The following is a 12,433-nucleotide window of genomic DNA, read 5'->3' as shown; positions in this document are numbered from 1 at the left end:
ATGGCTCTGGCTCCCATTCACACAGTAAAGTCGGCCTATCCTCCAGGTCCCATTGCTTCTTCCAGGAAGATTCCACTCTTCTGTCCAAATGCTGCCCTACTTGTGATGGGGTCGCTGGCTTTTCTCAGGCTTTCAAAGCCTCAGTCCTGGCACTGCACCATCATTTCCTGTTTCTTCCACTGGAATGTAAACCACAAGAGGACAGTGACCCTGCAGAGTAGCTCAGTGGATGAAGCCTGCATCAGAGGGACAAATCAACAGCTTAAAAACAAAAAGTTCAGCCCCTGTGAGGAAGAAAACACTGAATGAGCAGACCAAACAGCAACTCAGGCTGTAATGATTTCATCAAGGACCATCCATTTGAAGTGAAGCTTTTAGAGATTTTTCAAGAAAAATATAGCTCCCATATTAAAGGAATTAAAAGAGTTTATTCTGAGTCAAAAATGAGTGACTGTGGCCTGGGAAGACGAATTCAGATTGTGCAATATGAGTGTGTGTTACATCATGGCTGAGGTTATGCTAATGTTATAGTCATAAGTCAAGGCATGGGGTAGAGCATACTGAGGGAAATTATACTACAGGCTTGAGGTGTTGGCTGATGACGTGATTCACTCTTGGCTTGTGGGAATTAGTGCAGAGTGAAGACTGCATTTGGGAGGTTTTTCCTGAGGGCCACGAAGATGTTAGGTCAGAGTGGGCAAAACGAAGGCTGTTCAAGCACTAAAGATAACTCAAGATAATGTGGCCCCAGACCTGCAGCATTGCACCCCTATAGTTCCAGAGCTCTGATTAGTCAGTCAGCCTTATAAATTTTCAATGTGTCTTTTTTTTTTCCTGAAAATTTCACTTGATAGCAATGAGGCTGAAATTGACACAGCGCACAGCACAGTTTCCTTCTAGGTAGACAAGGTAAATTTATGTTTATTAATTAGGTTTACATTACGGTGTCTATACATTTAAATACATTGCTGTATCTGCACATTAACTATGCTTCGGCATTTTTACATGTCAACCTTGATAGTGCCACCTAAATACCTCAGAGGACAGGAACTGAAGTTAAAGCTCACGGCAGGCTTCAACTGAGCACATTTATCTCTTTCATCATATCAAAGAGGATCTGAGGGTCTTTTCTTCCTCACTCGTTCTGAATATATTTTCAAGAATGGTTTTCTAACATACACACAAACATGCAGAGACAGACACACATGCACAAACACACACACAGACAAGCATACAGTCACATGCATGCAAACACCTGCGCACGCATGCACACCCACGGTAGATACCGTGAAATAGCTTTTAAATGTTTCTGAGTACCACCAGCTGTGTGTATTAGGCAATCATCACCCTGCAGGAATTAGTTCTAGATTTCCTCACTGACTTATCTAGTGTGACTGCACCAACATGTGAGCACATGCAAAAGCACATGTGTGAATGCCTGGGGTCAGTTTTAAGGAGCTGGCTTTCTCCTTCCACCTTTTTCATTCCGGAAAATCAAACTCAGATCATCACGCTTGCTGACAAATGCTTTCACGTACCGAACTGTCCGATCAGCCTAATTCTGGACTATTATGAATTTTTTACAAATTGGTCCTTTCACTGGGATAATACCTCTGCTCCTTTACAGAAATGGTATATCCATGGCCACACAGTAAAGATGGCATCTGTAACTTAGTCCTAGAACATTTTGCCATTTCCTTTGACAATTTGATTTAAATGGTTGATGGTACTTCTCCTGTCAGTTGAGAACCTTTGCTCTCCATCACCAGACTCATGACATTGTACAACTTCTCTTGGGCTTCTGTATTCTACGTTTAAAACTTTGCACTAGGGTAACTTTGAAAACCAGATTTCCCAATGAACACAGTAATAAAATATAAGAAACACTTCTGGAGGAACTTTTACATTTGTCTGTAGGGATTGCAAATTTTGCAACTTATTTTCGTTAAGTCTGTGACACTAATGGCTTGGAGGCTTGTAAAAGGAAAGTTTATTCACTTATTGTAATTGTTGTCTTGAAGGCTTATCACCTCTCTCTGCTAACCTAGGCCTAGCCCTGGAAGCTTCTAACCTCAGTACAATCAACCTCTGAGACTGTCTTCTTACTCAGCTCACCCTTTCTTTTTCTTACTGTCTGGCTGATTCACCTCAGCTGTTCTTGCTCAAACTCCTCTCCCAGCTAATTTTTCAATCTGGCTTTTCTCTCAGCTCTTGAATTGCCCTGCTTGGCCTCAAACTAACTCCAGCAATCTGCTCTAATCTCGGGCTCTTTCTCATTCTCTGGCTCATTCTGTCTTCACCTGAGTTCTTTCTCTGCAACCTGCCTCTCTATTACTTTCCTGGTAAGAACTGCCTCCTCTCTCTCTTCATTGCCTGTTAATTACCTTCTCTTTGCTCTTTTCATGAGAGTTGGGCATATCTTATTCTGTCAAATCTTTCTCCGATTCCTCACTGTTTCTGCCACACAATTAGACATCTCTTTCAAAGATGGGTGTTTCCTTCTACAAATTAACTTTACCTTCATTGTTTGGGACTAAAGGCATGTACCACCATACCTAAGCTTTTCTTTACCTGAAACTTTCTCTGAACCAGGCTGGCCTTGAACTCAGATCTGCTTGCCCCTGTCTCCTGGGTTAAAGGTTTATTCCAGCCAGATCACACAGAGCTAGAAGGTCTTTTTAGATGTGATCTCTTGCCAGAGCAGCCATGTTCTGAACTAAAATTCCTCTACAGGGGCTGTTGATAAAAGTCATCTTCGGAGTTTATTCTTTAGTTGATTTAGTAATTGAAAACATAAACAAAAATGTGAAGAATTAAAATATTTTTATTGTGATTGTTAGATTTATATGTACTTAACTGGAAGGACTAAAGCTATATTTTAGCAATTTTTTTCTCTATTTGTCACTTTCATATTCTTATATGAGGCATGCATAAATTTTCATCTGGAGCTTAATGAACAAAGTGAAGCAGCCCTGTGCATGCATGCTTCACTAGCTCCCTGAGAATATCACTGGTAAAGACTGCCCAGCCAGCGGTGTTTCCACTGCCACCTGCTCTGCATGATGATGGAGAATATTTTCCAGAGATCACTGCAACAGTATCTGCTGTCCCTCCTCTGCCTGGCCTCCATCAGGAGATGCAGTTCTCCTTAATTTGAATAGGGGTTGGCTTTGGCAATCATTTGACCAACAGATGATGGCAAAGGTGACATTGTGAAACATCTTAGGCCATAGCATAAGAAGTCTTCATGTGCCTTCTCTGGTATCACAGAACAAAATAAGATGTTACCTTATGGATCTGGACTCCTAATGTGAGATGTTCAAGCCACACAGACTGTACAGAGGTGGTCAGAACAAAAGCTTGACTTATTCCCTTGCAGGGAATTCCCTTGCAGAGGCCTGGCCGTATAGCTGTCTGTTTCAAGGGTTCACTGCAGAAAAATCATCCTGTCTATGTGCTCATGACTCTAGTACAGGAGTTTTCCCACTCAGCCCAGAGAACCATCAAAGATAACAACATATCAGCATTTCAATCAATTCCTGTTGGTTGTTTGCTATACCACAAGAACAATTGTAACATTGTATTAATATTCCTTCTAGATTTTTTTTTCTGTTAGTATGTGTGTGTCTGTGCACTTGTGCAATGAGTCCTTGGTGAGATAATATACCCTTTGGCAGTGGGACCTAAATAAGTCTAAAGCCGGACAATGTGTTCATTGCCAATGATGCTTCATTGCTACCTTATCTGTGCTTTATGGCCCTAGAAATTTTACAGACAAAATCAGCAGCAAAGGCTGCTGGGTTGACTTGAAAAACACAGAGGAAAAAATGCTATTTCAGAAACCAGTTACGATTTTTATTTATGAGCTTATTTCTATATCCATAAGGACCTCATATAAAAACTTAAATATTCTTTCATTCTTGGCTGGAGAGCCAGCTCTCTCAGCTGGGTTTGCGCAGTTTCAGTCACTTCCTCCCTTCATTTTCATCCTCCTGTTCCCTCTCCCTCACACCACGCAGCCTGCAGGGGGATTGTCTCCAGCTATGCTTGGCTCTGATTTGGGCTTATAAAACACAGGCCACCAGCAGCAACCTGGCATTCACAGCAGATCCAATTTCAAATTCTCAAATGTTTATGCAATGGGTTATTTTGGGAAATACGAGGATTTTCCTGAACAGCTGTAAAACCCTAATACTTCCCTAAATTATTTATATTTTGTAGAAAAATGCACTAGACATTTATTTCAACTTTTGAATTTTAAAAGAAACATATAAACTCAATTTGGACAACCTGTAATTAAAATATAACTTAACTTTTCTTTAAAACAGAAAAATAAACAAAAAACTTCAGAAGGAAGAGAAATATGTTAAAATTCAAAGATTCTTCTCTGAATAACTGGTTGCATTGTTTCACTAAATAGAGATTAGTTGTTAGATTTAGAATTATCTGGGTGGATTCTGTTTTTAAATCACAGAAATATGTGAAATATTTACATAGATGCATTTTTGTTCTTTGTACCTTAAATGAAGATATTTCTTTGGAGAAGGTGATATGGTAATTATCTACAATTTTTTTAATGGGTTTTTTGAGACTGAGTTTCTCTGTGTAGCCCTGGCTGCCCTGGAACTAGCTCTGTAGACCAGGTTGGCCTTGAACTCACAGAGACCCACCTGCCTCTGCCTCCTGAGCGCTGGGACTGAAGGCGTGCACCACCACCCAGCTAAGACTTCAGTTTTTAAGTGATTTCTGTTTAAATCATTTTAATGGCTCTGATAAATTTCCCTTGAAAATAGAACTTTCCATTTTTTCTTTTTGCTTTTTTGTGACTTATTTCTTTTTAATCTTTATGTGGAAGTGTGAATTCTTGCATGTATGTCTGCATAACGTACACATCTGGTGTTCAGGAAAGCCAGGGGAGGACACCGGCGCCTCTTTAAGGGGAGTGACAGGCAGTTGTGAGCTGCTGGGTGGATGCTGGGAACTGAACCTGGGTCCTGGCAAGAGAAGCAAGCGCTCAGAACACAGCCCACTCCATGGACTCCTTTTAGAAACACTAAATCTTTTCATTTTTTGAAAGAGCAGATCCCAAAAGGAAAGGAGGAAGTGAAGAACCAGCCTGCCTCCATCTTAGGTTGAAAGTTCTCTTATAGTAAAGACAAGATAGGTTCATTCCTATTTATGACTAACCCTCTGTTTCTCAGGGATGGGGCTATGACCCACCTGTATTCTTAACTACAAATCTCCATCTCTCTCTCTTTTTCTTCTGTCTTTCTTGCTTGCTCGCTTGCTTGCTTGCTTGCTTGCTTTATTTCTTAAAATTTATTTATTTATTCACTTTATAGCCCTATGGCAGCCTCCTCCCTTCTCTCCTCCCAGTTCCACCCTCCCACCCTCTTCCTTGCTCCCTTCTCCTCAGAAAAGGGGAGCGCCCACCAGCACCCACCTTTCCAGGAATAACAACCACGTCTTTGTTTCAAAAGCTGTTTATAACCACCTTGCAAACCTGTCTTTTAAAATCCACTTGGAAACCCCCGACCCCTGAACTCCAAAAGCTTTGTTTGTCTCACACCCACTGTTGGCCTCTCCACCTCACCTTAGGGAGAGGTAGTCCCTGTACACAAATTAAAAAAAAAAAAAGTTTGCTTTACTTAATTGCTTGCTTCAGTTAATTTGACCATGATGATTTGGGTTGGTGGTCTTCCCTCCTAATCTTTGTGTCTAGTAGAAGTTCCTTGTTTCCTGTCACTTTTGTGTTTTCCATCACTTTAGGGGCAGACTCACCATTTGTTTCCTTGTTGCTGGTTTAAATTTTTTCTTCTTCAACTTCCAGAATGACCTGTTCCTCATTGACCTCCACAAGGGGTTTTCCAGGGTCTGCAGCTCACGTTGAACGTGGTTAATGCTGGACTCACCTCTCAGAGGCGTGAACGAAGACAACGCTGAGGGGTGGGGCACTAGGCTTGGAAAGAGCATCTTTTTTTTTTTTCTTTTTCATTCCCAGCATTGAATCTTAGAGGACGATCCACATAAACAGCCTCTTCTCTCACCCTCCACAGTCAGGACTAAGAATTATGAAGACAAAGCAACCGCAAAAACAGAGTTTGTCTTAAAGTGCTCCAGTCTTTACTGCTACTTTGCTGTGCCCAATTTACAAGTTTTTGATTAACTGTACAAGATGCAAAGAAAGGAGGGCTTGGATTTATGCATATTCTGTCTCTGTTATTATGTATGAGCTTATTCTTGGTCTGCTGGTATATTGCAAAAAGAAAATGTGCATTATTTTGAAATAGTCCAAAATCTTCAAACATACGGACCTTAAACTGATTTCTCAAAGAAACATGGTTTCCTACAACTACAGATTACACTCCACCTGGAGCTGCAGTGCTTCTCTAGGGAAACACGACTCAGTTTTCCTTCTTCTAGAAAGCACAAACTCCAGGAGCCTGGTCCCCTGGACTGAGGGTTGTAGAATCCCTGCACAGAAAAAAAAAAAAAAAAAAGTGCATTCATTCTCTTTGTGGCAGAGGGAGCACAGAAAGATTTCAGCACAATTAGAAATGTAATGGAAACCTCAGACTAAATTTTAGGGACTGGAACAAAACCACCACCACGCATATTTGAGGTTGCTTCATGGTTTCCTGGAAGTTGTGCAGGCGGAAGCATGTGTGTTTACATTCTCCCACAGCTTTTGGCCTGTTAGACACATGTGCGCACTCCTCGTAACTGGCCGTGCAGCTGTTCTCTCTCTGTTCTTGCCTCCGTGGATATATTTAGAAGTAAAACGATTCCAGTTTCGTGATGAAGGTTTTATTGCCCAGAATGTATCAATATAGCAATGTTTGTGAACTGTCAGGTCTGTTTAGATAGTGCTATCAAATGTGAATAGCTTTTCTCTTGGCCACGCTAAGGGTCCTCATTTGTGGTTTCCTGAGGTTATTGCAGCAACAGTTGTTCAGATATGAAGACTGCAGTTTATTAGTGATATAATTGAAGTGAAATAATTTAAATTTAATCATAAGCCAATTCCTTTGAAGAGACAGGCTGTGGCAATCGTTTGAATTTCGACAGAGAAAACCTGAGATAGGAAAGCTATAACTGAAGGAATCCCAAGGGTGTATTTTCTGCTGGGCACTATCTAAAGAAAATCAATATTACATTAAGTGGTAAATCTTTTATGCTCCAACAAAGCACTCCACTTCTCCATTTAATTAATAGCAAATTCAATATGACAGCAAATCTCTGGAGAGTTGGTTACCACAAAAAGGCTTGAGCCTTGAACACATCACTCACTGTTTGTGGTAACCCACGTGCCGTTAGGGCTCCGTCTGAGCCATGCTGTGTTTTCAGCACTCAGACCGTAATACTTTACACACCTGTGCACAGATTCAAACGATCGCACCTGCAGAAAGGGCGCTGTCTTTGATGACTCATCCATCCTGGACCAAGCCCAGTGTCAGACCTGCCGTAATGTCAAGGCGTAGACATGGTGCCTTCGTCACTGCCAAGGGTTCAGCCTAGCTGCTTGTAGGAATGTACAAAGGGTGGACCACGAAGCAAAATGGAAATTGATAGTATGCAATGACATGGGTATACTGACTAGGGAAAAGTTTTAAATTTTGTTTAGAAAAAAATGAAAAAACAAAGTATTAAACCATCTACTTAAGGTGGTTTTTGTTCATATGAAGGAGCACAACGCAGTACTTGGACTGTAATATGGAAGAAAAATATCCTTTTGCACCGACAAACTCAGTTATGGAAAATGGAGATAAAGGCAAAACTCTTGACAGTGCATTTTCTTCTCAAGAGATTTTTCTCTCCCAAGATTTTTACACCAAAAGATCTTCAGGGGTCTAAGGATCCCTGCAGAGACGCTTCCAGGTCCTCCCTTCATGGGGAAGGGTTGCCACAGAAACGGTTTGTTACAGGAAGAACTCCTTGTCAGATTCAACTTAAGACACAGAGATGTGGAGTTGTGGCAGGGGGTTCGGGGCCCTGTGGTCTGCCGGGAGACTGCCTGGCAACTTTTACACTGCAACAGCGGCCCCTAGAGGCAGTCTGGAAGAAGGGTTTTGGTTTTGTTTTTTAAATACTAGCTTGATTTGAATTTTGCAGGAGTTGTTAGAGGGAAGAAAACAGGATTCATTGGAGACGCAGGCACACAGAATGACACTGGGTTTACACACCCACGAAACAGTGTCTGCTTTCATGACTGGCCGGGTGTAGTTCGTGAGACATGTTATCAGCTGAATGCTGTTGTGTGGGACTGACTGAAAAGTGTAGCTTTCAACATTTCTAGTATCAGTCTGGGTTGAGTGTCAATCTGTGTTTAGGAGATGCTGGAAGAAAAATAGCATGTTCAGAGTGACAAAGCTACAAATAAATAAAAACGTTTGCTGGCTGTTAATTTCCCAAGTCTTTAGCCTGAAATGGTAATTTTGCTACTTTGCCATCGGCTGTTAGGTTTAAGGGACTACTGATGAACAGGGAATTAAACACGTTTGCTTTCTAACAGCACATCTTTAGTTTAAGAGAAGCATTAAAGGAATATGCTTATCTCTCACTATCCTTGACATGTTGATAGTTTATTAAATTCAGTTAGGGATTTACAGTGTGGACAGAGGGATGTGGATGATTTAAATATCCTCTACTGTGTGTTTCCCCTGTTTTCCCCTTCAGTGTGCTCTTAGTTCTGATGGTTGCTATTTAGTTATCATTTCTTGAAATGTAGCGTTACTAATTACGTGATTAGACTAAACACGTAATTCTCAGTTTTTTCTGTGCTCTTCGTTCTCTCTGTGGTACTTACCGTGCGGCTATGTAAGGTTCGCCGTGGAGAATATCCGTGTTAGAGTTTACTGATCTGCCCCGCAAACGCAGGTTTAAAGCTCGTTTCCGCTCCTGGCAGTGCTGAGTCCGCACTGGTCACTCGTCTTCCTTTCTCACTGCAGAACCTCGATGCCCTGCACGACCACCTCGCCACCATCTACCCAGGCATGCGCGCGCCTTCGTTCAGGTGCACGGACGCGGAACAGGGCAAGGGGCTCATTTTGCACTACTACTCGGAGAGAGAGGGCCTCCAGGACATCGTTATCGGGATCATCCAGACTGTCGCCCGGCAGATACACGGCACCGAGATCGACATGAAGGTAGCGGCCACCAGCCAGGGTTTCCGACGGCAAGTGGCCATCGGAACGTTAGAAATGCTGCCACAGGGATTGCTGCCCATGGGCTGCGTTAACAGCACCGTGAGCCAAACGGTGTAACCCAGCAGGCTTCTCTATTCGGCCTTTGAGTGAGTGATGCTGGGCTGTTTTCCCCTTGCAAAACATGATCTTTATACGTTGCTTAAGGCAAGAGGAAACCAGGTCACTTTCTATGAAAACATTCCAGCTGGGGACCGGGAGGGGCACCCATCTGACTGAGTTATGGTTTCCACATGCAAGCTATCAGATTGTGGATACTGAAATGTAGAGAATATACTCAATTAGCTGATTTTACAGATTACGTTTTCTTTCCTGGAATATACCTAGAACATTTTTTTGTCAGTTTGTGTTTATGTTGTCTTCTTCCTTCCTTCCTTCCTTCCTTCCTTCCTTCCTTCCTTCCTTCCTTCCTTCCTTCCTTCCTTTCTTTCTTTCTTCTTTCCTTCTTCTTTCTCTTTCTCCTTCCTTCCTCCTTCCTTCCTTCTTCCTTCTTCCTTCCTTCCTCCTTTCTTTCTTTCTTTCTTTCTTTCTTTTTTCTTTCTTTCTCTCTCTCTCTTTCTCTCTCTCTTCCTTCCTTCCTCCTTCCTTCCTTCCTTCCTTCCTTCCTTCCTTCTTTCTTTCTTTCTTTCTTTCTTTCTTTCTTTCTTTCTTCCTTCCTTTCTTCCTTTCTTTCTTTCATCATGTTGTACTGGTGAACACAGCCAAACCAGCTCTGTTCTTTCCTGATGCTATTGATGCTATTGATGACACCCTTTGCTATTTTTGAATGGTGATTTCAGGCTACCAACACAGAGACCATGCAATGAAGAAAATTGACATTTTTCTTTTTCTGGCTTCTGCAGCTTCTTCTGGTCAGCTGCATTTTTTTGTGCTTATCATATTGGTCCTCAAGTGCAGTGTGACCGTAGGTCCGCTGTACCGATGTGCCTGTTCTTGGGCCTACCCCAGTAGGCCAAGAGGGTACTCTCTTCTTAGCCCTCCCAAAAGGCTGTGTGTGTGCTCTTGGGGAATTCATACCAGAATGAAAATGATTATGTATTAATCATAATGGGAGATAGTTCTGCTGGTAGAATGCTTGCCTTCTGTACAAAAGGCCCTGGACTCAATATATTCAGCGTGGCACAAACTGACCACAGTGGCCCAAGGCCGTGATCTCAGTACTTGGAGATGGGAGCGCGAGGATCTGCAGTTCAAAGATATTTTCAGCCACCTAGCTGACCGACCGTAAGCTTGCCTGACGGAAACTTGCCTAAAATACTCAAGACTGTATCTCCAAAGAATGCCTTCACATCGCACAGATCCAGAACTATCTAGAAAGATTTTTCAGCTTTGAAAAAAAAAAAAAAAAGATTTATTTATTATTTATACAGTATGCTGTCTGCATGTATGCCTACACGCCAGAAGAGGGCACCAGATCTCATTATCAGCTTCACACATGTGCAGCGTTTGTGTGTATTTTAACTTTTCTAATTTTCTAAGCACAATGTTCATAAGCAGCCCCTCATATTGACATATTCTAACTAAGCTGAAATGCCAGCAGTCAACCACGTTTTCTCTCACTGACATCTAGGTTATTCAGCAAAGAAACGAAGAATGTGATCATACTCAATTTTTAATTGAGGAAAAGGAATCGAAAGAAGAGGATTTTTATGAAGATCTGGACAGATTTGAAGAGAATGGAACCCAGGAATCGCGCATCAGCCCGTACACCTTCTGCAAAGCGTTTCCTTTCCACATAATATTTGACCGGGACCTCGTGGTCACCCAGTGTGGCAACGCCATTTACAGAGTGCTCCCCCAGGTAAAGCGCACAGCAGCACCCTCTTGGGGCCTGACCCTGTTACAGGCTCCGCTCGCTTCTTAACCTCTGACGACAAGGCAGGCTGTATCCCACACATTTATAAGCTAGATGTATTTGAAAATAATGAAAATGTCCTTAGACTTATTTGTTTTTTCTTCCACCGCTTACATGGAGAGGAGGAAGATATATGAGAACTGTAGACTTGCTTTGTGAGGAAATGGGGGACCTTGCTAACAGCAGTCAGCTCTCATTCATGTTTTCGTTCGTTGAATAAATATTCACTGCCTAGCTGCCTTCCAAAAATAGTTTTCAAAATCAGCTGTTGACAAGGGGAAGAAGGAAATTCACAAACACTCAAGATGGAAATCATACAAGTTAACATGGGTAGAGTGATGGAGCATTGGAGGACGACAGAGGGTTTGCAGCTACATCTGAGTAGCATTCCCAGGGACCGTTAGAAAACTTCTGTGTACTTACTCTCTCTCCTATCCCACGTTAGGATTTGTCCACAGCATGTGTGGGTCTGGAGGTGCCTTTTGCTTTGATTCAGGACTAGAATACAAAGGTGTTGGGTAAAGTGATGGTCGAGAAGCAGAGGGTGTGTCCTCATGGTGGTTCCTTGTGGTGCTGCCGCTTGGCTGCTTCCCTGTCCTGACACAGCACGAGGACCCTTCAGTGCAGTTACTTGCTGCATCATAAGGAGCTGCTGTGTGTTCTTACTTCTATTAATGTTATCTCTCTTTTTATGAATTTAAATAAAGTATTTGCTGCTGTTTTGACATTTCATTTCAGCCACAGGCATCTAGCACATAATGCTGCAGCTTAGGAGATAAATGTTCTTCTTTCTCTTGAAATGATTATTTTATTTGTATCAGCTTATATTTACATGTTAGTCACCTAAATTTATGTTAGGTTTCCTGTCCCTGTAAGTATTTGATGTTTACTTAATCACTCAGTTGCATATAGCACAATCTGAGGCCACATTCAGGGTAAATTTCTCACACAATACTTTTGATTTTTTTCCACTTATGTATTGTATTGATCTGGCTTAATTTCAAGATAAATATCTAATCATAAAGTCATTCTCAAGCAACTGAGTGTTCTTTGCTTTTTTTCTGTATTTTAGCTCCAGCCTGGGAACTGCAGCCTCCTGTCTGTCTTCTCTCTGGTCCGCCCTCATATTGACATCAGTTTCCACGGGATTCTTTCACACATCAATACGGTCTTTGTACTGAGAAGCAAGGTAATCAAGACTCCCTTTGGCTGAACGTAAGCAAAACATGCTATCAATCAACAGTAGTGGAGAACAGAAATCATCTATGAGCATTGTGTGTGACATGGTGATATAAGAAAATAAAACACAGCTTTCAAGAGAGGGATGTTTGGCAGGAGGCATGGACTCTGTCAGCTGATCAGAATGAGAAAAAAA

At 41.9% G+C, this 12,433-nt stretch overlaps 1 protein-coding gene across 1 annotated transcript in view; it reads left to right on the top strand.

Annotated features, from left to right (window-relative positions):
* Gucy1b1 (guanylate cyclase 1 soluble subunit beta 1) overlaps positions 1-12,433 on the top strand; it is a 45,758-nt gene that overhangs the window by 19,780 nt on the left and 13,545 nt on the right. Inside the window, exons 5-7 of the mRNA XM_021663801.2 lie at positions 8,949-9,146; positions 10,774-11,004; positions 12,131-12,247. Coding sequence (XP_021519476.1) covers positions 8,949-9,146; positions 10,774-11,004; positions 12,131-12,247 — 546 coding nt within the window. The remainder of the gene's footprint in view (positions 1-8,948; positions 9,147-10,773; positions 11,005-12,130; positions 12,248-12,433) is intronic.

The sequence above is a fragment of the Meriones unguiculatus genome, chromosome 2 (assembly GCF_030254825.1).
Source record: "Meriones unguiculatus strain TT.TT164.6M chromosome 2, Bangor_MerUng_6.1, whole genome shotgun sequence".
NCBI lineage: Eukaryota > Metazoa > Chordata > Mammalia > Rodentia > Muridae > Meriones > Meriones unguiculatus.
This window is presented reverse-complemented; position numbering and strand designations above follow the sequence as displayed.